Source organism: Falco peregrinus, chromosome 4 (assembly GCF_023634155.1).
Source record: "Falco peregrinus isolate bFalPer1 chromosome 4, bFalPer1.pri, whole genome shotgun sequence".
Taxonomy (NCBI): Eukaryota; Metazoa; Chordata; class Aves; order Falconiformes; family Falconidae; genus Falco; species Falco peregrinus.
In genome coordinates, this window is record NC_073724.1 from 42,300,741 (window position 1) to 42,328,523 (window position 27,783).

At 44.5% G+C, this 27,783-nt stretch overlaps 1 protein-coding gene across 10 annotated transcripts in view; it reads left to right on the forward strand.

Annotated features, from left to right (window-relative positions):
- Nucleotides 1-23,023, forward strand: part of LOC101911367 (cystathionine beta-synthase-like protein) — a 35,945-nt gene extending 12,922 nt beyond the window's left edge. For 6 of the 10 annotated variants that reach the window (XM_055802909.1, XM_055802908.1, XM_055802910.1 and 3 more), the window contains 17 exons: nt 187-317; nt 1,370-1,578; nt 2,160-2,266; nt 3,181-3,315; nt 5,881-5,960; nt 7,244-7,378; nt 7,930-7,999; nt 9,584-9,675; nt 10,554-10,679; nt 11,316-11,400; nt 11,598-11,703; nt 12,526-12,603; nt 13,306-13,440; nt 14,330-14,438; nt 15,192-15,221; nt 17,166-17,250; nt 18,641-23,023. In XM_055802909.1, the coding sequence (XP_055658884.1) occupies nt 276-317; nt 1,370-1,578; nt 2,160-2,266; nt 3,181-3,315; nt 5,881-5,960; nt 7,244-7,378; nt 7,930-7,999; nt 9,584-9,675; nt 10,554-10,679; nt 11,316-11,400; nt 11,598-11,703; nt 12,526-12,603; nt 13,306-13,440; nt 14,330-14,438; nt 15,192-15,221; nt 17,166-17,250; nt 18,641-18,750 (1,734 nt within the window). In that variant the 5' untranslated portion in view covers nt 187-275 and the 3' untranslated portion in view covers nt 18,751-23,023. Of the gene's footprint in view, nt 1-186; nt 318-1,369; nt 1,579-2,159; nt 2,267-3,180; nt 3,316-5,880; nt 5,961-7,243; nt 7,379-7,929; nt 8,000-9,583; nt 9,676-10,553; nt 10,680-11,315; nt 11,401-11,597; nt 11,704-12,525; nt 12,604-13,305; nt 13,441-14,329; nt 14,439-15,191; nt 15,222-17,165; nt 17,251-18,640 lie in introns of those variants that run through there. The other 4 variants (XM_055802905.1, XM_027785825.2, XM_055802906.1 and 1 more) reach the window with 4 other exon arrangements.
- The last annotated feature ends 4,760 nt before the right edge of the window (nt 23,024-27,783 follow it).

Consider the following 27,783-nt stretch of genomic DNA (forward strand, 5'->3'; position numbering starts at 1 on the left):
CTTGCACAATATCTCTGCCGTGTTATTATTTTTGGTTTTAATCCTGTTTATACAAGTCATCTTCACTTTGTTTTGCAGCTTCTTTTTTTACCTGTGATCATGGGATTTGTGTTTTGCCCCTACAAGAGACTGTTTCCTGATAGTTTTGGTTTTTTTGTTTGTTTTCCTAACTTGCACAATCTGCAGCTTTGAAGGCTGTCCCAGTCTCGTGACCCATAGTACTTGGTCTCCTGAAGAAAGTCCAGTCTACTGTGCTGTCATCTTCACCAAAGAGCATGGAGAAATTGATATTAGAAGGGCCTGTTTCTGTGTCTAAGGTACTCATTGGTCTTTGGGGACCAATTTCCTTCTTTCTGTCACGAGAATTTGGGAGAGCCCTATCTGCTTTTGGGGGGATTTCTATTTTTTTTTTTTTTTTTCTGAAATGCTGTAGAGGTAGGTGCTATTGAAACCAGTGGCCTTTCTGGAAGAATTCTCCATCATGACCACAAGTAGTAATGCAGAGTCTTTTGGTACCATTTCCTAATTAGCCAGCAAGTAGTCTTACTCTGTTGTTCTGCTTGGAATGGGGAGGTTTCATTTCAGAGAGAAGTTTTTTGGGGGTGTGTGGGTGTCTCCCATAAGACTAGCCCTGTATTCTTTATATTTATGGAGGCTAGTTATAATAAGCACATGCTTCAGTATGTTTTAAATTATCTTTGTGTAGGGCACTGTATTGAGTCTTTGCACTCAGCATTGCAATGCAAGGTTCTTACCTTGGTGATAAGGATTTAGCAAATCAAAATTATGTTGAACTGCTTTCCCATCTTCACAGTGCTACGGAAACATCAACTGACTGTTAAAACATCCATGTGTTGTGACCTTTTTCATATAAAGGGAAAAACAAGACTGGGACATTTGAGGATGGGATTCATTTAACAGAGAGAGGCTATGCTTTCTCTTGTAATACCTGGGTCTCTTGTAGTCAGTGGCAGAACCTGTTCTTGGGTGTTAAAAGCTACTTGTCGCGATTGCAGCTTTTAGCTTATGGGCAATACTGCTTTCCTGAAAATTGCCACCAAGGTAGTTGGTGTTCATCTTCCCTCAGAAAAACTGTGTGCTGAAACTCTAGACTGGAAATAGACACACATATCTATTTATCCCTTCACCGACATGTCTCTGTCCCTTATTCTCCATAAGAGAATAAGGGCTCTTTATTAGTAACATGGTTTTTAGCTGTTTTACCAGGGAGCAGTGACACGAATGGCTGATGCAGTGCAGAACTTGAGTGTCAAAAGATGGTCTGATCCTGTTAGAGGGGCATGCAAAGCACATTGTCTCTCCCTGCCACCTTTTTTCCTTTTTTTCTTTTCCTTCCCCCTCTCCCAAGGATGGAATGCCTACACTTCCTTCCCAGAAACCAGATATGAACTCATGCCCTCATGCACCTGGCAAATATTTTCTCCCTGGTGGGGTGGACAATGAGAACTGCAAGGGTAATGAAAAGGAAAGGGAGTGGATCCGTCCTGATACACCTAGCAGATGCACATGGAAGCTTGGGAAACCCCTCTCTGCCTCCCCTCATCGTCATACCACTCTGTAAGTATTTTTTATTTGCTGATTAAGTACAGTACTAATCCCGGTTTCCTCAGAGCCATGTAGATTTAACAAAAGATGACCAATCTAAATTGATGCTGTAGATGTGCTGACGGTTCTTAGTTTCCACGCATAAGCAAAGCTAAGAATCCAGATTAAACATGCGGGGGCCTTCCAGCCATGTAGTTTCACATTTTTGGTGCAACTAAGTTCATGTAACCTGGCAAGCAGTTCCCTGACTAGATGAAAGATTACGCTATTAATGCTTTTTGCTTGCAAAATAGCTGACTTTGAGCAGTGCTAAGCTACTTCACGTCAGAAGGAAGTGCAGAACACTTAATTCTTGCCTCAGTCTTTGGGTTGATATCTGATTAATCCTTGTTTTGGATCAAGGACTTGATGTTTTGTGAATTTGTAACTGATGTGCATTCTTTTAGCCTGATTACTTTAAAATATTTTAGCCTGATAAAGGGGACGGAGAAAGCTGATTGAATTAAAAAGCATCAGAAGTACTGTGTTACTTTTGTATGACCTGCCTGTGGCCCCTTCTGTCAATACATTGACTTTGTTTGTATGTGTACCAGGCCAGAGCCTCTGAAAATCCTGCCAAGCATCCTGGATAAAGTTGGCGATACACCTTTGGTGCGAATCAACAAGATTGGGAAGCAGTATGGGCTGAAGTGTGAACTCTGTGAGTACTGCTGCAGGAAGAAAATTGAAATAAGAAAACACTGTTTCAGAAACTTGGGTAGTCCTGGTTAGTAGTATCATGTAACCTGGTTGTAGGAGTGCAGGTGCCCTGCAGAAAATGGTGAGGAAAAGTTCCTCTCTTTCTTTAGCAGATTTCCAGTTTTTTAGAATTTAGTCATCTAAAACATCTTTCAATTTTTACTTCCTGAGCATATTTCCTGCCACTTCTGTTTTTGTAGAAAAAGTAAAACTTTTTTCATAGAAAATATTTTTAAAACTTTTACATAATTTTTTTGACTGCTTCTCACATTCAGGGTATTCATCGGTGTGTGTAAAATGCAGATCCGCAGTTACCACTAGAGACCACTGAAAATGATTAATTGTAATCGGTGAATTTTGTTTGTTTTAAACCCAACCATACTGGAGATATCTGGAGGCTCTGATCAGAGTCCTGAAAGTTGATGTTTTAACACCACTGAAGGGATTAATGCTGGGAGTACTGAAATAAAAGCATAGGCTGAACAAGGGGGAGAAACTTCCAGTTTGATCAGAAACTCTTTGGCTGGAGAATGTAGCAGGGAAGAGGCAAGACATGTTGGTAAATTCTTTCCCCCCATGCTCTTGCACTGGAAGAGTCCTGGGGCTTTTTATCTGAATGACTGGGCTTTAATGAAGAGGAAAGATGGAGGGAGAGGTAACATTTTGAGGAGATGGATAGAGTATGGCTTCTGTTGCTATGTTATTGTGATCTGTAATAGTGGAGATTGTTGTGAGCTGAATACCCATTTCTGGTGTTGTAAAATAGGGAGGTGAATTGGGAAGACACTTTAATAGAGTTGCTCTTGCAGATACGCTAGCAGCCTGTTTGGCAAATGACTGCTCTTTAAGAACACTGCTTGGTTTCTTTGTTTGCAGTGGCAAAATGTGAGTTCTTCAATGCTGGAGGCAGTGTGAAGGACCGCATCAGCCTGAGGATGGTAGAGGATGCTGAGAAGGCTGGGATCTTGAAGCCTGGGGACACAATCATAGAGCCAACCTCTGGCAACACAGGTAGGGGATGAGAAGACCCTAGCAAAGTGTGGGAGGAAAATGCTGTGGTGGTTTTCCTGGAAGAGGCAGTCTTGAGACTGGAGCATGGAGGCTGCCTGTGCAAGGAAGAAAGGGGATCTCTTCCTGCCCGCATGGTTTAGGGAGCAGTGCCTCTTCTGCCTCACGCAAGGAACAATTCTACAGTGTCCTATGCCAACCAGAACAGCTGGGGAGGGGGTCTGCTAAATTTGCAGGGGCTCTTTGCTTTAAAAGAGGAGAAGTGTTAGGCCAGTTTCACTAGGATCTTTAGGTCCTATTCAGGAATTAAAGTCTGACTGAAATTATTGGGGTGGGGGGAAAGCCCCAGAAGACTGGTGTGAATCTGGATCTTCCCCTTCTGTTTGGGAAGTCCTATGGTCCCTCTGTCAGGTGAGGTGGGCCTGGTTTGAGAAACAGCCTTTCCCATGTTGGTGCAGTTGAGATGGGAGATGAGCTGCATCCCTACAGCACTCTGCTGACATAGCCTTTGCACACCTAGATTTTTGACAGACTCCATTTCAGCCAGCATCTCTTCCTTGAAGGGCTGAAGAAAGGAACAGTCCTGCTAGTCAGGGGCCAGGGCAGAGCACCTGATGATCTGAGCAGACTGGAGTTGACTCTGGGCTCCTCTGTCAGAGCTGTCGTACTTCTGTTAAGCTGCTCTACTGGTGGGGAGTAAACATACCTGGAATGCTCCCCCTTGAGCTAGCTAAATATAAAATATACTGCCACCTCTGAGGAGGTTCCTGAGCTGAGCTAGAAGCTACTCTGCTGCCTGAGTATTCTGCAGAGATGTCTTGTCCTGTTCTTTAACTCTTTCCTGGGCATTTATCTGCTGTTGCCGTGTGATAGATGCAGGCCAGGCAGATCTTCTGTTCTTCTGATCCCGTCTAGCCTTGTTTAATGGAGGGGCTGGGATTATAAGGTGATCTGTGACCAGTTCCCCTGCTTTCAGCAGAAAACTGGGAAGTTTTATCTGTTGCCGTTTGCTCAGCAGCTGCTCTGTGTGTGTGGGGGCAACTGAAGCCCTTGTGACTGTGGCTATGCCTCTTGTGTGAGCAATGGCATGTAGTGGAAAACACCTATGTATTGCATTCCTCCACTATATGAAGTCATACTATGACATCCTGCTTTCTGGGTCAGCATCTGATAAATGATCCTCCTTGCCACAGAATCCGAAAGATAAAGAAGGCAGAACCGAAGGAGATACGGGACAATTACTTCAGAAAGATGTCTTTCTCCACGTAAAAGCAAAGACCAGGGCAGACAGTAACCTGAGAGAATTGCTGAGTGTGTTAAATGTGAGAGCTAATGTGTTACATTTTTGTCCTCTCTGCATCCCGCTTCTCCCTCAGCAAACACCTTGTTTTGATGTTTGTGTTTCCAGGTTAGTAGCAGTAAGTACAAAGTGTTAAGAGTTCAAGTCTCAAAATGCTTTCTTTATCACAGACCATAAGGGAGAGTGCTGGATGGCTTCCCTTCAGCCTTTGGCCTTAGTGAGGCCTTTGTCATCTTTTTTTTATTTAATATTATTTTAGTTGGGCATCCTGTTTATCGGTAGTACTGGGAAAAGTTTTTGTTGCCCCCCCCCCCCCCAATGCTTAAATACTACTTGAATTACCTGAGGTATGAGCTATGCTTTTCTTACAGAAACAGTTAAAGATATTTTTTTCAAATTTTTTTTTCCTACCCCTACACAATCCAGCACCATGTAGAAACAGCCAGCTTTGAACAAGCAAGTCTCTGTATAGGGTAAACTGCTTGTGAGGCATTGTTATGGGCATGTGCTGGTACTGTGCCTGGTACCCAAAACAGCAGGGGAGCTGCCATGCAGTCTGACCTCAGGCACTAACTTGATCTGTTTAGCTTATCCAGCAGAGAAGTGATTTGATAATAGGTGAAAGCTTCTCTTCTATAGGGAAGGCACTTCTGAGCTTAACTCCTCAGGCGGGCAGACAGTGATGAGCTGGAAGGCAGAAACTGGGCTGGAAGTACAGATTTTTAATGTAGAAATGAGGTGTCTAACAGTCAAGGTATTTCACTGTGGTAGCAAGGTGACATAGTGCATTAGAACCTCAATCGCAAACATCATCTAAAATCGGCCTTTTTAGAAAGGGCTTAGTTTCAGCATATTACAAAGTAGGGCTTTAATGCAGAAATGAGTCAACAGAGGATGTAAAGCTCTTCTGACAGTATCAAAATGATTGCTGTAGTCTTGTTCCTTTCCCAAATTACTACTTTTAAAATGAAGCGGGTGGGACAGGAGGAAGGTGATGTGCATGTGGTAAAGGTAGCAGTTGGCACATGCTATGTTTCCCCACCCTTGGCTAAACTTTGTTAGCTGTGATTCTCGAAGAACTGGCAGCATCTGTAAATGCAGTTCTCCCCAGTAGCCAGAAATGTTCCCTTTGCCACCCCTTTAGAGACACTCTACTGAAGCCTCTGGTGAAAAGCTGATTAAAGCCAAGGCATGCCAAAGCTAGCATTGTGGGTTTTGTTCTTTGTTGCTGCTCACTGTATGCTCTACATGCCTTTGCTTGCTTCCAGGAATTGGGTTGGCCTTGGCTGCAGCAGTGAAGGGTTACCGCTGTATCATCGTGATGCCAGAGAAAATGAGCATGGAGAAGGTCAGATCTGCTTTTATTTTCCAGAATTTACAAATGAGCATGTTCACACTTGCAGAGCTCCTGGTGCAGATGAGTGCTGTGGCTTTAGGAATGAAGGTGGTAGGCTCTTGGTCTCCAAGTCATTGGCCAGGCAGATCTGTGCTGAGGGGCTGTTGCCAGTGCCCAGAGAAATTTGGGCTGGCTAGACATGGGCAGAAGAGGTCTTCAAGGCCCATCCCCACAGCATTCACTTGGAAAACTGTCATAACTGTTTTAAATACAAGTGTCAAGGGAACTTGAGATTCAACTAGCATATTGAAGTGACTGCCTGTCCCTCACTGAGCAGAGGAGGACAAAGGAAGGCGAAGCTGAAGCTTTGAATATCCTGTTCTGCACTGGGCTGAGCAAGGCTGTGAGGGAGCCTGCTGAGCTGCTTGAGTTACGCTGGGGAGTACTGGCAAGGATCTGAGTTGTGTCACCACAACACAGGAGAAGGAAAAGCCACCTGGGTAATATCCACTTACCTTCACTGTGGAAAGCACAAAACATCTAGGTCTAGAGCAAGCCCTGCCCTGTGGTGCCGTACCTCCAGCCAAAAGAAGAGATCCCCTCTTTGTTTCACAAAGGCAACAAATTGCTGTCAGCAAAACTGCTTACTCCAGTTCAAACTCTTCAGTGTTCCAGCTGAAAGGCAGTGGCACAAATAAACCCATGTCCTCTGAAGGCCTATACCCGTTGTTTGCTGTTGCCTCTTGTGGAGGAAGAGGAACTGCATGGCCATTGCCATGTGCCACACAGCACCAAAGGCCTCCCCCTCCCCTTTGAAGACAGGCTTTGCCTTAGCTCAGTGTCAAACTTTCTTGCCCTTGTAGCAGTTGAATGGTGCATAGGGCCTCGGTGGATCTCTTTTGCTTCCTGTGTCCACAGGAGGTGGTAAACATACATAATTTGCACTTAAACATAAAACAGTGCTCTATAGCACTGTTGGAGCACAGAACATACGTGACTGGTGGGAGAAGAGATGGTGTTTTGCCTGAATGGGGTTTCTTAGTGTAGTAATAGTCCCTGGAAGCCTAGAATAGAAACTGGAATTTGAATCTAGCTCCCAAGTAAAACTCAGTTAAGACCACATGTCATTAGGGATTTGGGTCAGTGATGATGTGAGGCTGGGGTTTTGGAGAACCACCAAGGAGGCTATTGCAGACCAGGTAAAAGGGAAGACTTTTTAATTTCCCTGCATCCCAATGAAGTCTCTGTGCTGGCAGTGCGTTTTGGGGTTTTGTGACCAACTTTATTTGCTGCAGGTGGATGTTCTGAGAGCTCTGGGTGCTGAGATCGTGAGGACACCAACTACTGCCAGATTTGATTCTCCTGAATCTCATGTGGGAGTAGCATGGAGACTGAAAAATGAAATCCCCAATGCACACATATTAGACCAGGTAAGAGCCAAGGTGTCAGAGGTGCAGGCATAGCATGAGAAGAGGTACTTCAGCCTTGTTCCTTAGTGTCTTTGATTGACTGTTCAACACCCTATATGTGTCTCTGGAGGAAAAGTTGTCCCAGGTGTGGAACTGTAGTTGAGTGATCACCTGCTGTAGGGTAGCAAGTTTTTGTAGTCACTAGACGGCAGCAACGAGCCTGTTTGCAGCAACTGCAGCACGTGGGTGGCTTTTGCCACTGAGTTGGCACTCCTGGGTGGAAGACTGAGTACAAGGGTCATGTCCCTAAAAGAAACTGTCCCACAGACGGGACTGATTTGGCATTGGAGGGTGATGACGCCTTAGAACTACTCTTACAACCTTCCTAAGTGACCTGATTTATCTTCTGTTGGGCGTTCTGCCTAGGTCCACGTAATAGATAAGGAAACAGTCTGAAAAGAGCATATGTAGCTGTCGTGGGGCTTGGAGAATGTTTGTCATGTTCTTGAAATGCCTTACAATGTGAATTTTGTCTTTCTGGTCTACTTAATGGCTGTTCTGTCTCAATATAGTACCGTAATGCCAGCAACCCCCTGACGCACTATGACACCACAGCTGAGGAGATCCTGCAGCAATGTGACGGTAAGTTTGCTCTACTGCTAACCCCCCCTTCAGTGAGTCCCTGGTAGTCTCTTATTTTAGTACTTTGAGAATGGGGCCTGAGGTAAATGAGAAACGCATGGATTTTGATGCAGCAAATCCCATACGTACGCTGTGTGTCATTAGAGAATTACCTTATTTCAGTAGTTATAGTAATGGGTTTTTTTTCCATTAAAGAAGGATGCTTTAGTTTTTAGACTTCTCTGCTTTTGATCAGATGGAAAAAGCAGTGATGCTTGTTAGCTTTTTTTAAAAAAAAAGACATAGGTAAGTGGCATGGAAGAATAGGGTCACTTTTCTCTGATCACAAGTATAGAACTAGGTATTCTTACATTCTCAGAACAAATACTCCAATACACTGGCAGCTTCTTCACTCAGGAGTCCTCAGGAGTACAAACTGCTCCGTGTTGCAATTGTCACTAGTAAGACGTTTTCACTCTGCAGGGTTTGCTTCAATATTAGCTGTAGGCAGCTGAGTTGGAGTACCAGAAGTGGCTGAGCTGTGGCAGCAGAGAGTTTTAGCTGGGCTAACTCACCCAGCTGGAGCTGTCTTCAGAGCTGTTGGAGGCATTCAGTGGGATGTGGCAGCCTAAGGCATTTGCCACTGGTGGTAGGAGGAAGTCAAGAAACTACTGACCTGCCTTATTAAAACAGAAGTTTGTAGTGGGACCCTCTAATAGGAAAATCAGCTATTGAATTCCTTCTTATTGAGGTAAGGTGAAGGGTTCCCCTCCTCCTCCCCCTGCAAAAGTAACTCTAGCTGTTCACAGGATTTGGCTCGTCTTTCTGTGGGAAACTTTATTTAGGTTTGAGTTAAAATAAGAATACTTTAACAAGCTGCCATCCTGTAAGCTGAGAATCTAGATGAGTTCTAGCTTCAGGCTTCTTGTTTGTATTTACTTTGTCTTATAGGCCAGGCACTATTCAGTTACCCCTGCTTGGTGAGGTGTTAGCTATTCTTTTGACTGGTAAGCATTTGCTTTTGTGAATCAGTGACCTTTTAAAAATCTTTTTAATTAACAATGCTGTCAGATGGATGCACCAGGGAAACTGTAAGTGGTGACAGAAGGATGAACTATCGCACCTGCACTCACTCTGAGTGCTTGTGACCCAAAACAGTCTTTTTCACATGAAAATGAGAGAGTAGCTGTGCTAAGTTTTCTCAATGGATGCCTATCCCATGCTCTTGGCATTCATTTAGTAAATTAACTAATATAATTGGCTGCTCATTTTAAGTTAGAGAATGAATTAGTCTGTAACAGGAAACTGCAGGTGTCAGCAATATGGGCAAGCCTCCAGCTGTGTCCAAAGTACCACAAATTGGTGCCTTGCCAGGCTACTGGATAGACATTTCAAAACCATTGTTGAAGTAAATGAGGATTGAGCAAGGTGGTCTCAAGGTAAGTCTTGTAACAGCTCTTGGGAAGTGAAGAGCCTAATCTTACCCTTTTCTGCCACTTCCAGCCTTTTTGTTGAAGGAAGGCCATACTTAAGTGTAAGTGGGTTTTTAATCCATCTTTAGGGGGGAGATTTCACAGCTTCCTTCTATCCCTTACCCTTAAACAGGAAAAATAGACATGCTGGTGGCTGCGGCTGGCACTGGAGGTACTATCACCGGCATCTCCAGAAAGCTAAAGGAAAAGTGTCCAGGTTGCAAAGTAAGTGGCAAGCCTAAAGCATTTCTCTTTAGCAGGGTGAACCTCAAACTGCTCCACTTGGCACATCCCATTCCTTGCAAGCCTGTCCTGTTTCTCTATGGGAAGCTCTTGGATGTTCTCAGTTAGAAGGTAGTTCTGAGCAGCAAAGGTTTTCAGACTGAAGCCATCGTGCTTTGCTCCCACTGGTGACCAGAGTTCAGGTTTGGCTCAGCAAATGAAAACTGGCCCTCAAGTCCCTTCAAGGGCTGTCTGAGAAACTTCTTTCTCTGATGTGTACTGCAGCCTTGTGTTTCCTCTCTGACTGTGCTTTCACTGATTTTTGTTTTTTGGAGCTGCTGAGGTTTTACTCCGTGAAAATTCTCTCTGCACACACCAACCTGTGTGCCTACCAGTGTGCTGTGTTAGATTTCATCACAGAAGCTGGTATCATGTTTCAATTGTGAATATTTTCCTATGTAGTCAGGGAGGGGTAAACAAAATAAAACTTAGCTGCTTACACTTGGTACAAAATGTGTTGGCTGTAATGATGCCTGTCACGTGAATGAGGACGATCTTGCCTCACAGAAAGGGGAAACCCTGTGTTCTGTTTAAACCAAGCAAAACCCATATAGGACGGGGGGTGCCCCTCACCTAGTGTCTGCAGCCTGAAGAGACAGAATGGGTTGCCAAGAGGCCCAGAGCAGCAAAGGGGAGTTTGCTCACAGGGGAGTTGAGTGTTGCCAGGAAGAAGTGAATAGGAGGCTAGCTTGCTGTTAGCTTGGCTGTATGTGCAGCCAGTGTGACACTAACAGCTGTAATAAGGCCAGCACTCATGAATAAATAGCTGTGTTCTCAAAAGCAGTGTGTTGTGGTAGCCAAAGTGGAAACTGCTTCTCCAGATTATAGGTGTTGATCCTGAAGGCTCCATCCTTGCTATGCCGGAAGAACTGAACAAGACTGACAAAACAATGTATGAAGTGGAAGGAATTGGATATGATTTTGTCCCCACAGTGCTGGATAGATCTGTAAGTCACACTTCTTGGTTTACTGCTCTTTGCCCTCTGTTGCAATGCAGAAGTGAGGTGAAAGGTGGAAGAAAAACTTGGGGAAGTATTTCTTTGAGCTGGAAGGGGAAGGCTAGCAGACAGAACTGTTCCTGTTCTTTCCATCAGCAAAAGCAGTCCTTGGAAGGCTCCTGCACTGACTACATTTGTTTTACAATGCTAGGTCAAAATGCTGTGAAGAAGGAACTTTCTCCTAGAGCACAGTACTCTGGTTGATTAGTGGGGTCCCACAAAACAAACCAAAATTCAAACCCAACAAAGCACCCCAACCCATCCTGGCCAAAAGCGGTATGACTGTCCTGAGCAGAACCTGTGTCCCTAGGAAGCCCTCCAAGAGGGAAGGACACTGATGCCCTCTGTTGTAGTCTCACAACAGCCTGTTCTTACACCAAGGTTTCAATAAGGAGCCTGTTGTGCTAATGTGATCGTCTTATCTTGGCAAAAAAAACCCCACTTGGCATTTGGAGTATGAAACCCAGGCACATGGCACAGCAGGGCAGCTGTTACCGCAGAGGTTGAATTCACACTAGTTGTGTAGCTTCTCTAGCCCGATTCATTTAAATAGACCCTTCTTTCTGTCTTCCTGCCCCTTTCCAGGCAGTTGACCAGTGGTACAAGAGCAATGATGAGGAGTCATTTGCTTTAGCACGCATGCTGATCCGAGAGGAAGGACTGCTGTGTGGTAAGAGCAGATGTGAATCCTGTGGGTTTCTCTCAATAATATGTGGGAGACTGAAGCCATATGCAGGTCAGGGAGACCTCCTTCCACTTCAGGAGCTGTCTTCCTCAGCCTGGGCTCCTCTACAGTCTCTCCTTCCCTATTTCATTCTTATTTCACTTACAGTTTCACAGTCTTGCCTCTGATCTGCATTTTGGCAGGTGGCAGCTCAGGCAGTGCCATGTCTGTAGCTCTGAAGGCAGCCAAAGAACTGAAGGAAGGTCAGCGCTGTGTTGTTATCCTCCCTGACTCTATCAGGAACTACATGTAAGAACCTGCTTGTTTTCTCTCCGGGAAAAGGGTGAGGCAGTCCCTCAAACCTCCTTTACAGCAGTGGCAAGTTGAATACATATTTGTTGTAGCACCCAGTTACCAAAGCAAGATGTGTTTGGAGCACAGCTTCTGAGGTATCTAGAAAGGGTCTGACATGGAGTAGAAAGGAGCTCAGCTCTCTGAATGCTGAGCTCCTCCTTGTGTCAGACTTCAGTATATAACCGTCACTGGTTAGCGTCTTTCACAGGAGAAGACTTACTTTCACTGTTTTGTTGGGGACCATTGGTATCCCATTCCTGGAGGGGTCCCTGTAAGGCTGTCTGCTCCCTCTGCATTTGTCCGCAGCAGAACACAGCACTACTGTAGCAGCAGCCAGTGTTGGGGTGAGTTTACAGGTGGAAGCCTGAGGCCTTTGAGCTGTGCTGAGAAGTTGTTGCCCTCCAGCCACACTAAAACATATCCCAAGCCATGGTGTTTTCAGCTATGTTTTCCTGACTTCTGTTGTGCAACACAATACATGACAACTAGAAACTGCAGACAGACCTTGCCTGAGTACAGGTTGGCACTCCTCCATTCCAGGCTGTGTCGCTATCATATTGCAAGGGACTGATGTAGTTGAAACTTTGTTTTCTATGGGGTTCTCTTTTCGTCCTGTGAATATTTCTTCTCAGTGTCCCTGGCTGGTAGGCTTGGGTGGCAAATGGCAGTATACTTTCAATAGTGGTAGTGAGCTGTAAACAGTTGCCCCTGTGCTGTTAAGTTTGCTTTCAGATGTTCAGCCTGCTAACAAACTTTTCATTTCCTGATGCTTTCCAGGTCCAAGTTCTTGAGCGACAAATGGATGATTCAGAAAGGGTTCATGAAAGAAGATGATGACCTTGTCAAAAAGCCTTGGTAAGCATGTCAGATCCATTTGGATTTTCGTGAGTCTATTCAATTGTCTTTATGGCAGCTGCTAATTTAAAGATCACTTCAGTTTACAGTACTTTGATTTAGCTAATTTTTCATGCTGTTGTGTTGATGTATAATTGCAGCTGTTCATCCAATCTACTTAAGTTAGTTTGTCCTTCAGCTTGCATGGCAGCAGAAGAAAACTTGATATTTAATGATGGAATTTTCTTTTTTTTTTAATGAAAAGGGTTGTTTCTGAAATGAGAAGGTAGTATGCAGAGAACCTTTCTGAGATCAGAGTTCTTGAGTGCAAGCACTGCAAGTCTACATAGGTGGAAGGGATCTTCCCAAAATTGCTACTTGTAATGACTGTAAATATGGCTGGCTCTTTAGGAGCACAAAATTTTCTGTGTAAGATACAAGCAATGAAATCGGGGAGGTTAGTACTCTTCACTAAATATCTGTAATCCTAGAAAGTAGGTGAAATAAGGAAAAGAGTTTTGGACTTAAAGCCTTCTTGCACTTCAGTAACTTTCTGATACTAGAGAGAAAGCTCGAAAGCCTTGAAGCTTTACTGACTCTGAACCCTGACTCTTCCTTGCAGCCTTTTGTCATTCCTGTAGTGTTGAAGGCCACTGTACCTGAACAACTGGTTCTGTTCTCTCTGTAAGACTTGCATGGGTTTGCTTTTCATTTCACCCCCAGGTGGTGGAACATCAGCGTTCAGGAACTAAGCCTCTCTGCTCCCCTGACTGTGCTTCCAACTGTTACCTGTGCAAAAACTGTTGAAATTCTCCGGGAGAAGGGATTCGACCAGGTACCAGTTGTTGATGAATCTGGGTATGTCCACATATGTATATATCACTATTCATCCATATGTATCACTTCCCTCACCAGGTCCCAAGGGATGTCTTCTAAATGCTTACTAGAAGTGTAATATCCTCTCGCTCATCTTTCTGCAGTTATAATACAGTTCAGAAATGTTATATTGAAACACACCAATGCTGGACTTAGTATGTTGTCACGCCAGGACTGTCCCACCCTTCACATATTCGGCTTCTAATGATTATTATGATATACTTACTCAATGAGTCTCTGCAGGATAATTTTGTTGTTTAACTTAAAGCAAAAATTCATTATTTCAAACAAAAAACCCCAAACCCATCTGCATCACAGCTTTCACCCAGTTTCTTCAGAACACTGCATTATAGTGCAGTGTTGTAGTAACCCCTATGAACAGGGTGTCCCCAGCAAGCTGGTATGCTTTATTACCCTGTAGGTCCCCTGTAGGACAGGCTAGATAATGAAGAGTTGCTCAGTTACTCTGCAGTTACAGTGCTAACTCGGGATTAATTTTTGCCAATCCTTGTAGGGAGAAAGGGAATGAGCAAAACTGAGGTGAGCATGTCACGCTTTTCAAAAGGACAGGTGAGGGCATAAAGCAATGAAGTGCTTTAAAAGCTCTTTCAGATAGCAAGAAGCTCTCCAGTTGCCAGGACTAGAGATATGAAGAGCCTGATGCTTAGAAGGGCCAGGCACACACAGCACCTCTTAACTTCTGTGTGAGTCTCCAGAAGTTCTGGAAACTGGATTCTGTTTCCTGCAGAGACACAGAATCTAAGTATACCATCAATAATGGGGCTTTATACCATGAAGCAGTTGAACTGACTTTTCCAGGCTGGCTGAGAGTCTTTTGTGGTGTTTAGTCCTATCTTCTCTCCCTCCTCAGGGTGATTTTGGGCATGGTTACCCTGGGTAATATGCTTTCTTCACTGCTTGCTGGAAAAGTTCAGCCTTCTGATGAAGTCAGAAAAGTAATCTACAAGCAATTTAAACAGGTAAGCAGGTGTATTCTACAACTCCTAGTTCTCTGGTTTAAAGTACTGCTGTAGGTGTACTAATACTACAGTGGCATCAGGTTGGGTAAGGTTTGCCTGGGACTGTACAGAGCAGCCGTTACTGAGCACAGGCATGCTCTAAACTGTCTTAGGTCACTGAATAGCTCCCAGGTTTGTGTTGTGGCTCTATATTGTGCTGTTCTGTTACTTCAGTGGGCTTTCTTCTAGTATACTTGTCATTTCCTCCTTCCCTCAAAACCCTGGCACAAATCTGGGCAATGTAACTAACCAGGGGAAGAAACAAGGACATGTTGAAGCAGCTCTTTCAAATAAATAATTTCTATATCTGCTAAAAACAAGCAACTGTTTGCTGTTTGTATGAGAGGCCTTGCTGATATAAGAGGATGGCTGCTGAAAGCTGATGTTCTCAAGATAGGTGAATTTTGATGTTAGCCACTTTTATTTGTCCATTCAATGTAGCATGCCAAGATACCACAACTTCCCAGCTGTATGGGCGCTTTTCTAAAATGAGTGTTGTTGCTGTTGCTTTGCTTCTCTTGCAAGAAAACATGGAAAGGTTGACCTAGTTTTCATCAGACTTTTAGTTTCAATACTGTCTTATAGTAGATGAGGGGGTGTATTCTAGAAGTATATGTAATGCTTCCGTTTGATCTACAAACTACCAAGTCTTTGAGGTTGGGAAAGGATGCTAGTTCTTTATGGACACATGTAAATATACTTTTTCCTTCCCAGACAGATAATCGAGCATCAGGTGGAAATGTGGTGCGTAACAAAACTGCTTAGTTCATGTTCTCCCTCACTTAGACACCTTAAGAGTTTCTGGGGCTGGTGGTGTGCAATCGTTTCTGTAGCTACACTGGTGTTAGTGGTAGTAGCTAATTCTCTGTGCTTTAGAGGTTGTGGCTTTTTTCCATGGGCAGCTTTAAGTTTCTCATGTTTCTTCAGTAAAGAACAGCTTAACCATTTTTTTTTGTCTTTAGTTCTGACTTTTTCTTGGTGGAGGATGGGAGTGACACAAAAGTGCTGGTGTTGCTAACATGCTAACTAAAAGCATCATTCATTGGTTATTTTCCATTTGAATTGATGATTTAACAGAGAAACACAGGTAAATGCATATAAGCTCAGAAGTATGGTGGATTTTGCTGCACTTACCACTTCAGTTAAAGCTTATTTGGCTTGTTTACTGGTGAAATTGGGAAAACTGATTATCTGAGCGGTGTCATGTCATTTGCCCTTAGTGCCAGTCAAGTAGGCACAGTCATGTGTGGTGTAGCAACTTGTGCATAGGCTAATTGCCTTAATAGGTTTAAAAAAAATCCCAACCTGAATGTGGGAAAACTCATGGGCAAAATTTTTAGGGGGCTTGAACGAGCAGTAGTGAGACAGGTGAAAACTCCATGGGAGTTCTGTTAAATTTCTATTAAGCGTTTCAAAACATGTTTATGTCTTCACAGTTGTCCCAGTGCTGCCTGTGGGCTGCTTGTCCTGGTTATCTTTAGCCTAACAAGTCCATGGGTTGTACACAATCAGATGGCAAGGGGCTCTACCCCTTCAGTGAGCTTTGAACTTAGGTTCAAAAGTTAGGCTTTGCACGTACATTTGCACAAAACTGCTTGTCAGTGGTAGTGACTGATCGCTGACTCGATGTGGCAGTAGGTCCAGATTTCCCCCCACCCCTTGCCTGGCTCACAGGTTTAAAGATTGATGCTTCAGTAGGCACTGTAGCCTGCTGGTCCCTTAAACACAGGCTGCTGGGAATACTTTTGATCTCTTGTAATTCACAGTATGGAGATGAGAGCTCTGTGTTCCAGTGCAGCCCAACTGTTATGCTGTGGCATTTATTCATTTATTTCTCAGTCACAAGCTGAGCTCACTGCAGGATAAAGGCTTTTTTAACCTGCAGTGCAAGACTCTGCTTTCCTGTAAATTCATTTAATCCCCTTTAATGAAACTGTCAGATGGTGGGTGCTGCTGTTACCTGGGGAGAGTCACCTAGGTGATGGACCTGTTGCTGCTGCTCAATATGTTAAAGCATGTAGGAAGAACAGTTTTATGCATTCTTTCAGATGGTTCCAGCAGGTGATTAGCTAAGTGTTTCACAAGGATCTTTATTCTTTCTGGGGAGTCAACACAGGGTGCTTTCTTGTTTTAGTCATAGCAAAGTTGAACTTCACTAAAAATTAATTCTTAATCTCAGTTCCTTGATATGCACCTGAATACAGCATTAGCTGAGCAATCTTCACTTTTGGGTTTTTTTTTTGGCTTGTTTGGGCTATTCTGTTCCCCTGCTGCCCTTGCAGATTGTATTCACTTCCACAGTGATTTGCAGCCTGATTCGTACACTTTTTCCCAGTCTTGCTAGAGTAAAATCACAAAGTATAATGACTTTCATGGTAACTTCTTGTTAGACACATGGAACACTTGACCTTCTTCAATTATTCACATTTTTCAGTGTATTCATTATGTTTACAGAATGAATAACTTCATGTAGTGCTTCATTATTTTTTTTTGGTTCTGTTTTGTTGGAAATTAGAAAGAAAACTCTGCAGTTGGCCTTGATTTGTTAGTGTTTTACAATGCTTCAGATGGGAGCAGTATATAAATGCTGATATACTGGTTTTAATACTGCATGAAGTATGTGGGGATTATTGACCACTAAACATATAAAGGACTGTGTTTATTTAAGTTTTGTAACTCTTTCCTCAGATTAACCTGAAAGACAACTTGGGGAAACTCTCTCATATCCTGGAAATAGACCACTTTGCTCTAGTGGTTCATGAACAAATTCAGTGTGAGTATGATGTAGTGTGCCTTACAAAAGGTAATCTCTGGGTGGCTTTGTTAGTAGCAGTAATCAGATTCCATTACAGTGAGCCTCTCGGGTTAACTGCACTTAATTTTTTTGCCTTTCTAAAGCAAAGCCTTTATTATGACTTTGTAAAGCTTAGTAAGATCTAGATGTCAACACTGACATCACTGTCTCAAGACAGCTTAATGTTTCTTTTTCCTGTTCATTTTGTTTAAATTACTCCCACTCACTTCGTGTTTTTCCTCCAAACTCTACTTTTCTTTCTTCTCAACCCTTTACACTGCCTTCTTTATGAACTGGAAATGACTGAACAAATCTTCAGAGCTAGGGGATATCACTGTTATACATGAGTAATACTTTTTTTTTCCCCCTTGTTTTATCTTCCTTATAGCAAGCAACTTGCAAAATCACGAACACTGAGAGACTAGACTAAAGGCAATATTAAGACTCACCAAATTTATCTCACAGCTATCTCAATTATAAGTAAATGAAGAATAGTTGTCAAATTGGGGCTTGTTCCTGATAATCTCCATAGGGATGTGCTCTTGAGTCTGTGATGACTAACTATATAAACATAGACTCTCACTGGAAGCTTGCAATGGAACAAAGATTGGGTAAATGAAAAGTCCAGGACAATCTAGCTGGCTGAACAAACTGAGTGTATAGGTAGGCTAAACATCTCAGTACAGCCAGGCTTTAGGAACAGGGAACTTAGACCATAGATAAAGGGTCAGAGGTCACTTGGCCTCTTGGTTCCCAGGTCAAAGGCTTATACTCACAATGAAAAATCACTTGAGTCTGTGCTCTCAGTGCAGCAATGATTACATAGTTAATAAGTGTTTTTGATATAAATGAGAAAATGTTCAATTGTGGGTTTTATACTAACTCTGTATTTGACAGCGATGTAGGAAGATGGTAGTGTCACATGTTGTCCTCTAGTGGCCCCTGGTTCAGATGGGGTGATAGCAATTTGCAGCTGTTTCAAGTAGAGCCACAGAAACTAATGCATAAGGAACATGCGCTTTGTAACAGGATTTGGTTTGAATCTTCATGTAAAAAAACCCCAAACAAATCTGATGGACCCTTATCCTTCCTTCCATAATGTTTGAGTTTATATATACCTCTTATTGAGGAGCTTTTCAGAAATTAAAGTCCTTGCCACTTCCTGTGTGACTACTGGTCAAGATGCTGTTTGGGTTCCCCCTCAATGTACAACAAGGGTCAGTGGGGATAACCAGCTCCGCCAACAGGCCCTGACACATGGAGCTGGAATGGCTTGGCATCTGCCTTACAAGCACTGCCGTTAAAACCAAGTGGGATGGCGTGTCTCTGAGCCGCCTAAAGCCAGAATGCCCTCTTTGTTTCTGCGTAGATCACACTGATGGTTCCTCCAGTAAGCGGCAAATGGTATTCGGCATCGTTACAGCCATCGACCTGCTTAACTTCGTGACTGCACGAGAACGGGAAAGAAAGTCCAACTAAAATCGAGTAACAAAGTGGAGCCTATTCAACAACACTTTGCAATCTCCAACAAAGAATCAGGTTCATTGCTTAGGTAGATTGGTCTGTCTTTAAGGTTGTTTATTTTTAAAATTCTGAAAATAAGCAGTTAGCTATCCTGGTGTCAGCTATACAACCAATGCATTTTGCTGTACTGCACAGCTTCTGGGGACTTGTTTCTTAATCAGGTTACACAATATTTCTTATCAAGACAATTTATTTTTTTAGCTATATATATGTATGTGTGAAAAATACTGCCTAAATTAACTGGTATGTTCATTGCTTGTTATGTCCAAGGTCTAGATTTCCAAAACATTTTATTTCAACACATTTTATGAATCTGAAACAGAGTTACTGAAGTGGAGACCCAAAAGAGTTCTGGAAAGTTTTTGGATTTTTTGGTTTTTTTGTTTGGGTTTTTTTTTTTAGTTTCCCATGCAAGGGTGTTAAGTTAGCTAATATTTGTTTGGAGACAAAAGTGGGACAGGGGCATGAAGAGAAGAAAGGGGGTTTGCCTTTTGGGGTGGCATCAGAGTAGAATGAGAGGAAATTCTGACAGTTGGAGTTGAGGCTTATTTCAGCCAGCTGCTCTGAGGAAAAACTGACTTAAGTGGAAGTCTGACAGTGAAGTAACAAACGCAAATTAGTGACTTTGTTTTATGCAGTGCACCAGCTTTTGCTGTGAAGACAGACCTAATTTCCTTTTTTTCCAATTGTACCCTGATAACTAAGCACAAGTGAAAAGATTAAAAGGTGAGATCAAGCTCTTTGCCTGAAGGTTTTTGAAAATCATGCTCTTTCATCTAGTACCTTCCCTTTACCTCCCCACCCTCTTACTAATCTTAAAATGCTTCTTTTTATACCTGTTTTAGAAGAGCCAAAGGTGAGCTGTGAAGAGCTGTAAACTCTTTCAAATCCTGTTCATGCTGCTTACACTATAGCATCTTAGTCCAGGAGAAAAACCCTACTGTTAACTGAATTCACTGTAGCCAAGTTTAGAAGTAACTGGCAACAAGGTGTGGACTGGTACTTTCAAGGGAAGGTAAGAGTAATGCGCCATAGGTGTGTGCAGCTACAGCTTTTCACCACATCTGTAGCTGTGGATTCTTAGTAATGTTCGACTTGCATAGCCGTGGCACCGTTGGCACTAGCGGCCTCATCTGTACACTGCTGTGCTCATGCTACTGGCTGCTGTTGGTGGTAATGATGAGTGGAATGAGAATATAGCTACAGGAGAAAAATAGTTGTTGTTCATCTTTTTTTATAAAAGACTGCTCTAACTGTCTTCTGACTGGCCTTTTGCCAAGAATAGTTTTTGATCGGCAAGAGTGACATTTTTTCTTAGCTTGTCTCTCCAATGAAGTAGAAAAATACTATTTGGGCTGGGGCTGTTGCTGGTAGGATAGCAAAGTTGTTGGCTTTGACTTGTTTTGTTAGTGTTCTTGGGTTTTGTTTTTAGAAAAAAAGAAAAGCTGAAGGGAGTTGCAAGCTAAGAGAAAACAAAGGGGTTATTTAAAAATCAGAATTACTACCTCCTGTGTATAGATTTCTTTCTACCTTGTTGGCCTCCCCATGGCAGTGGGATTTGCTGTACGTTTTGGAAATGCATGCTCAGAGGAGAGCAGTGGTGGAAGCTGTCCTGTCCCATGTCAGTGTAAGAGCTCAGAAGACAAAGGAATGACAGCAGAGATCATGCCTGCCTGCCAGCCAGCAGTGTGACAGCCCCATTTGTTTTCTAGCTGCTTCTCTCTCACCTTAGACTTGTGAATGTGAAGAACTTTGTTCTAATATCAAAAATCAGTCTGAGGCTTTTTATTAACTCTTTAATGCCATGCTGGTGAATGCTAAGTTTATTCTGCCCTTGTTTGGTTTATTTCTTCAGACATTGGCTGTCCCTTCAGATTAGGGCTATTACTGAAGTAATGTGACCCCTGCTTACATTAAGCTATGGTTTAACCATTAAGTTCATATAGTTCTTTAAGATCCAAGACAACTTTCCCTAAGTCTCTGGAATAAACTACTATAAAGCCTAAAAATGTGCAACTTTTGTTCTAAAGGATGGTTGAATTTTTAAATATTTTTTTTTTTGTTACCCTTATGATGTGCAGTGCTTCCTTTCTTATTGTTGCCCCTTGCTGTAGTAGCAACCCCAGCTTGAGTGCTCTGACTAGTGGAAAGCTGAGCTAGTGTATCAGATGCACGTATCTGTGTTAAAGACACTGTCTTCAAATCTGTATTAGCTGTTCTAGGCTGAACAGCTCTGTCTTAGGTTTGTTGCTGCTTGGCAGAGCCTAATAACTCATCTTTCAAACCATATTCTTGAGCTACTTCCCAAAGGGTCATAAATAACTTTGCACAGTTAAAGGCACAATCTTTGATCTTACCACTTCTAACATCCTTGACGTTTCTTAGTGCAGAGTGTGAACAGTCAGTTGTACCTCTTGAGACATCAGTATTTCAGCCGAGCTTCTGAACTCCTTTCTGAATTATTTCAAATACTGTTGTCAGATGTATTTTCATATCTATTCTTAGTTTACGGGGAAGGCTGAGAGAGACTTCTTTGATTTCTTATATTTTCACTGCCTCCTTTAATGCCCACACTTCTAAAATGTGTACTTCACTAGATGCTACAAACTGAAGTGTTTGCTGCAATCATAGCCATCACTGCTGCTAAATTTTGGCATTACTGTTGATTTCGAAAATGTACTTTTATCTGATTTCTTTTTTTTTTTTTTTCTTCCCCATTTTCCATCTGACCCTTGCTGACAGTGGTAGGGAGAGGGGTGCTTAAGTAGTTGGGTTTTTTCAGTTTTCTTTTTGTGCATGTAAAAGCCTTATATGAGGCTTCATTCAATTAGGCTCCAGCCTAACTGCATTCAGGAAGAAGTATGAGGAGCGTAGGAGGTTTCCAAACTTCTTTTCAGAACAGCAGTACAGGAGAGAAGTTAGTTGGGGCAGCAGATTAGTGGGTAGGTTTACCTGTGGCATAGAGAAAAGTGTAAAGATTTCAGGTTGGGGGTTTTTTTTCAGTTTACTGGTCATATGTTAATCTCTGTAGTGTCATGGAAACAGGCGGTGTTGGTGGCTATGAAAGAAGGAGTGGTTAGAGCTGGTAGGGAAGAGGGAACGTGAATCTAAAGCAATCCAAATAAGGAGAAAAATATCCAAAGAAATCCACCTGTGCCACCCTTCCTGTGCAGTTTAAGAGCAGGAGCTGTCTCCTGTTCTGCACTGGCACAAGGAGGAAATGGTGACCACCAGATGCTCTCTTTTCTACAGTAGCAACCCTGTTTGACCAGAGGAATTGGGTAAATAAATGGAGTTGCTGAATCGCTGAAAAACTTTCCAGAGCTCTTTCCCATAGTAGGGATGAAGGCAGCAGAAGAAGGGGGCAGGGAATCCTGCAGGTTTAAAGTTCCTCTGATTCAAAGCTTGTGAATGTAATGCTTTTTTGTGTGTGTGAGAATGTTGTTACTAGCCTGGCCCTATTTAGTAGCAGTAGGGCTGTATAATGCTGGACTCGTCTCTCTGTTCCAAATACTGTGAGGACCAAGAAGACATTGTAGTTTGTTTGGTCTTTAAACCTGAAGTTCAAGTCCAGAGCTTGAATGAAACTGGTTTTTTTTCTGAACAAGTGCCTGCATCTTCTGTTTACCTGTGCTCATTACGTAAGTGCTGACTAAGCCTGAAAACTATTTTGCACATGGGTATTTATATCAACAATTTATGCTGTATTTGTTTGTTGCTGTAAGAGAATATCAGTCTTTTTGCTCTAATGTTGGGTCTGCAAAAATACTAATTTTTGCACCTGAAGACAATTATCCAATAAAATGTGTAAGCAGTTAATCCAGTAATAACTTAAGGATCATTTTGAAGTCATCCCGTCCAGTGTTATTTCCCACCTCTCACACAAGTTGTGGCTGACTCCGGAACTCTGTCTAGCTGAGGTTCCTCTAAGCAGCCAGACCAGTCTCATCTGCCCACTAAGCTTGTTGCTAAATGGTTTCTGAAAACTTCTGTTTGCTGCTATGAATTTCACACAACGTGCTCACTGTCAGGAGCTGCCTAGCATTGCCACTGTCATCCAACAGCCTTTCTTACTGCGTAGTGTCAACACACTACGCAGTAAGACAAAGGGAAGACTTCTTATGCTTTATGGAGCTGGGGAAAATCAATACTATGTGCTGTATTTGTTGCACAAATGTTCACAAATGTACAATATAAAGAGCTGAATAAAAGCTGTTTGATTGCAAAATGACCCGGGTGTTTTTTAACGGCTGTTGAAATCGACAAAATTTGAAAAATTGAAAGTGTATTAGACTGTAGCCTGTGAGAAATTCCTGTTGGCTGCAGAAGACCTCTCTCTTTCAATGTGTGGACTGCAAGACACTGCAGCTCTTCTGTCTCCAGAGCTGCTGGTATGGCAGCTGTTGATGAGCCAGCCCACCATCTGCTGCTCATGCCTGGCTCTAGTACAGCCCTGGTGTTTCTGTACAGGGTAGGAGAGGAGGGATGTAGAGCTGGGGCTCGGATGCCTCTGTTGAAGTTCCTACAGCAACAGGTGCCCGTGTGGTCAGTTGGACAGATGCTTCTGCATTAATGCAAGGGGAACAGGCCAGGCTGTGTTTCTGTGGGAAGGCAGTATCATGAGGCGCATGGGTGATGTTCAGTGGATAAGGAGTGGCTGGGAGAAACCAAAGGGGCTGGCTGTGTTATTTCAGAGCTATGTGTTTGCGTTGTCACTCAGCATCTTGGTCAACTGCTCAAGTTAAACCACAGTGAAGGTGGTTTATATCTGCTAGGCAAGTGTGTAAACCCCTCATCCTTTGATTTTATTTTTTTTTTTTGTCTCCGTTTTCTTACGCAGTCACTCCTTGCTCAGCCCTGTCTAAATAGCTTAGGACCCTGTTGGAACAACATTCCAGTGAGTGGCCATCTCAGAAACATGGGGAAAGGCCAGTGGGTAGAGGGGTGCAGGGGGGCTTCCTCTGCCTGCCTTGGGTGCTGGAGCTAGTCCTGTGGACGCATGGCAGGAACTCCTTGCTTGCTCACTCACCTGCATCCAAGGTGTTCATCTACCTCCTCACGCAAGCAGAGTGCTCTGTCCTCAGCTTTATTTTTCTTCTGATCCAGTTTGCTCTCCAGCAGTGTGGGCTGACTGACACAGCAGGCAGACAATATGCTAAGCTTGCTTTGCCTTAAACCACTTCTTCATGTTATAGTTGAAATGTTGCCAGCAGCAATTGCCAATCAATTGTCACTTACCTTTTGGTGTTCTACTTGGAGGCAAAAGCGTTCCTGATACTGCAGTCTGACACGCAGCAGGCTGATGTTGCTCCTAGGCTTACCCTTGCAGGGAAAGAGCCTTCCAGCAGAAAGGCCAAAGTCTAACCTACCAGGCACGGAGGGCAGCGGCAGCGTGCAGGATCAAGTTCCACCTGTGAGCAGGCTGAGGGCATGCCTGCCCCAGCTGCGGCCCCTGCTCTGTGCTGCTGCCTCTGCCACCGGGCTGCAGCCACCGTCCCAGTCAAGGAGCAGGACCAGTTAAAAAATACCCTAGCCAGGTCGATCAGGAGTGGGTTTAGCCAGTGCAGCTATTGAGAGAAAAATTGAGGGCTCCTTGGCATGCCCCAGGGGCGTCCCGTTAGCAGCAGCCCCCAGGCTTTCAGTGCTGTGTGCAGGCGCTGCGCACGTCCCATTTTTGCAGAAGGAAGCAAGATCTTTCCTGACAGCCAAGGCGCTGCCTGATGGAACTGCTAGGACTGAACTGGCCCCAGTGGTGGAGGTGTTCATCCTCGTGGGTCACCAATACAGGGAAAATTACTGGGTACAATCTGCTGTACTGGCTCTGGAGATAAACAGAGGACTTCAGTCCAGAAAGCTACCTTACAAGAGCAATAAATGCCCTTTGGGGGGAAAAAAGAAAACCACACCAAGCCTCACTTGTGGTGCTGGTGGAAGCGCTGCTACCTTTTGCCACTCCCAAGTTAAAGGCAGATGCGTTTGAGGTTTTCTTGTGAAATATTCTGGAAGGCATTCTTTATGTGTTTATTGGAGACAGAGCTTTGGAGAGGGAAGTGGCTGTGCATGGGCACGTGGAGGCACAGCCCCTGCCAAGGCACAAGGAGCCCAGCCTGCACCAGGGTGCTGGCCCCGCTTGCTGTGGGGTTAAATGCATACGGCAGGGACGTGTACTCTGTGTGCATGTGGGTCCTGCAGAGCCCGGGTCCTCTCCCTCAGCCCCTGCCGAAGCTGTGCTGCAGCCGTGCCTGTGCCCAGCCTTGCACCCAGCCAGCTACACTGCTGTCTTGCCTGCCAGGGCCCCAGGTTGGCCTCAGCGCTGCCCCAGCTCTGCCTAGTGAACTGCACTGCAGGCCACATCCAGCTGAACTGCAGCTTTCCCACCATGCCACATTACCTCACCACTGAAACCAGTTTTCTGGTTTGTTTTTCTAGGTGTCTGTAATGGAGAGGGCAATGCATGAGAGGGATGGCTGAAGGGGGGTGGAAAGGAGGACTGCAGGCAAATGTTGCTGAGCTGGGCATGGCTGCCGCATCGAACAGCGGCTCCTGCAAAGCTGAACCACCCCCATGCCTTCCTCAAGGTCAGGGGAACGATGGGGAGCCACATCATCATGGTTGTGTGCACCCACTGCTTTGTTAGGTGCCAAATGCCGGCTGCAGTGCTGGAAGGCGGTGAGCGAGGGGAGAGCCTGGAGGACCTGACCTGTGGTGTAGCAGTAAGAAGAACAGGCAACTCCCCGGCCACCACCTGTGCACCCTTGCCTTAGTTTTGAGAAAAAAATCTACCTCTATTTAGGGGAAAAGCCAAGTGCTGTTTACACTGCAGGTTGCATTTTCTTTCGGTAGCTAAAAATATGCTATAGCTTCTTCAAACAAATGCACCTTCTTCTTTCACACCTGCCAACTCTCAGGCTTTGAAAAGTCGCTGCCTCTTCTAGTGGTAACCAGCTGGATTTGTGTGCCCAAAGAAACAGGGCGAGTGGCCCGCATGCACAAACCGCCCCTGCATTCCCTGCGTGGTGTGGTATGTAACAGACACTTTGTGTCCATGGGGAAACGGGAGTGAAGGCAATGTGCTGAGTCACAGTGAGACCTCTGCCTTTTGGACCCATCAGGATATGGGTCCATATCCCATATCCATATCAGGATATGGGCCCATGGGGCAAGCACAGCATGTCTGACCCGTGAAGGGTGGGAAACCCAGCGTGTTTGGAGCTGCTTGTGCCTTGGGTTCCTTCCAGTGTCCTCCTAACAAAAGCTAGCGGGTCTGCTCTTCCCCTGCCTGTCTCTGGAGCGTAGCTCTCCCTACAGCCACCAGCAGCAGATACACCATCAAAGGAAGCACATCGGATGCGTTGAAAACATCTGTGGGTTGCATGGGCAAATTCTGACCTCTCCTGAAATGTGAATGCGTGTGAATGGCTTCTTCACTCAATGGTTCACACTCCTGCGTGTGAATGGCTTCTTCAACGCAGTGACAAAAATACAACTTTTCTGACCCATTTCTGCCTTGGACTGTGACAGGCTTGGGCTAGTGCACCTTACACCAAGTACCTCGCTCTGTTGTATGCTTCCCTGCTGAGGTGGGGCTAGTCACGAAACGCAGCGCTGCTCAGAAGGGTCAATGGGGTCTAGCCATGAGCAATTACATTCTTCATCTGTTCTTGGTAAGACTTAAATTATGGCGAGGAGGGCTGCATAAAATCTGTATTTTGGACAGAGGGCACATGCCGTGTTTCAGCGGGAATAGTTCTGCAATAAAATAAGGCTTTTACACCAAGTGTATTGAACAGGTGCAAAATATGTTTAACAGCAAGTAGCATCCACCTTTTTTCCCAGTTTACCCACACAATTCAGATAGTGGGTATTATCACTGGTATTCCAACTCACAGTCCCACTCAGCTTGACCGGTAGTAGTTTTACAGCCATGTTAAACTCACAGGAAAATGGCTTTCTCTGGCAGCTGATGATAAGTCAAGAGCCAAGGGAAGCCTGTTCTGCCCTGAATTACCTGCTGGGCCTTCCCAGCACACTGCTAACTCTTCTTCTCCTGACATCCTATCAAGCCCTACTATGGAGCTTCAACTGCTTTGAGAAAGCCATTTTGATTATTACATTACATTACATGGGAGAGAAAAATGTGGATTTCTTCCCACTCGGTACAGCGGAATCAGGAACATGTTAAAACCGGATTGTCTCCTCTAGGAGAAAAATTCACTGCGGGGGTGGCTCTGTGGTCACGAAAGAGCTCTCCTCCCAAGAGCCCAGAAGTAAAAGCCGAGTGCTGTGTCCCGTCTGACCCCGCTGAGGTGAGAACCATGAAACTACCTCTGCAAAGAGGCTTTTCAACGGTGCTGTAAAAGCAGAGGCCCTCTCCCTGCGCATGGGCACGAACTCTCCTGTCACACCTTGTGAGAGCAAGGAGCCATCCCAGTGTTCTTGGCCACCTCTGTCACTCCCTGTACCTCTCAGTTTTTATGGCCGGCTGGCCGGTTCGCTCCGGTTGTTGCTGCCTGGCCTGAGGACGCTGCCGTTCAGTCAGCGGGACCTGCAGGGTAAAAGCTGCACCGTAACTGTTCAGATGAAGGACAGGGCAGTGCAAGCCTGCTGTGGGATAAACAGCTGTGCGATGTGCTCGCGTGTCATTCTCAACTTCGTAACCTTAAACACAAGCACTGCAGAATGGCAAGATAGGATTAGGTACCCATGGGACGTGGTTTTGTTACGTGCACAGGCCGTGATGTGCCTGGTGCATCTGTGTGGAGTGGAAGCACAGCAAGGACGGCAGTGCAGACTCCAGCCAGCCCGCCGCAGCCCAGCTCCTCCTCTGCTCTGAACCTAGCACAGGCAAAGCAGGAAAACCCAGGGCAAAATGCCTGCCATCCTCACCTGCCGGGGGCAATCCCAGTTGTGTGCATGCCTGTACGGCTGGCGGTGCCGAACAGTCAGACAGCATAGCAGCTCTGGGCACAGCAGCTCTGGGCACAGCTG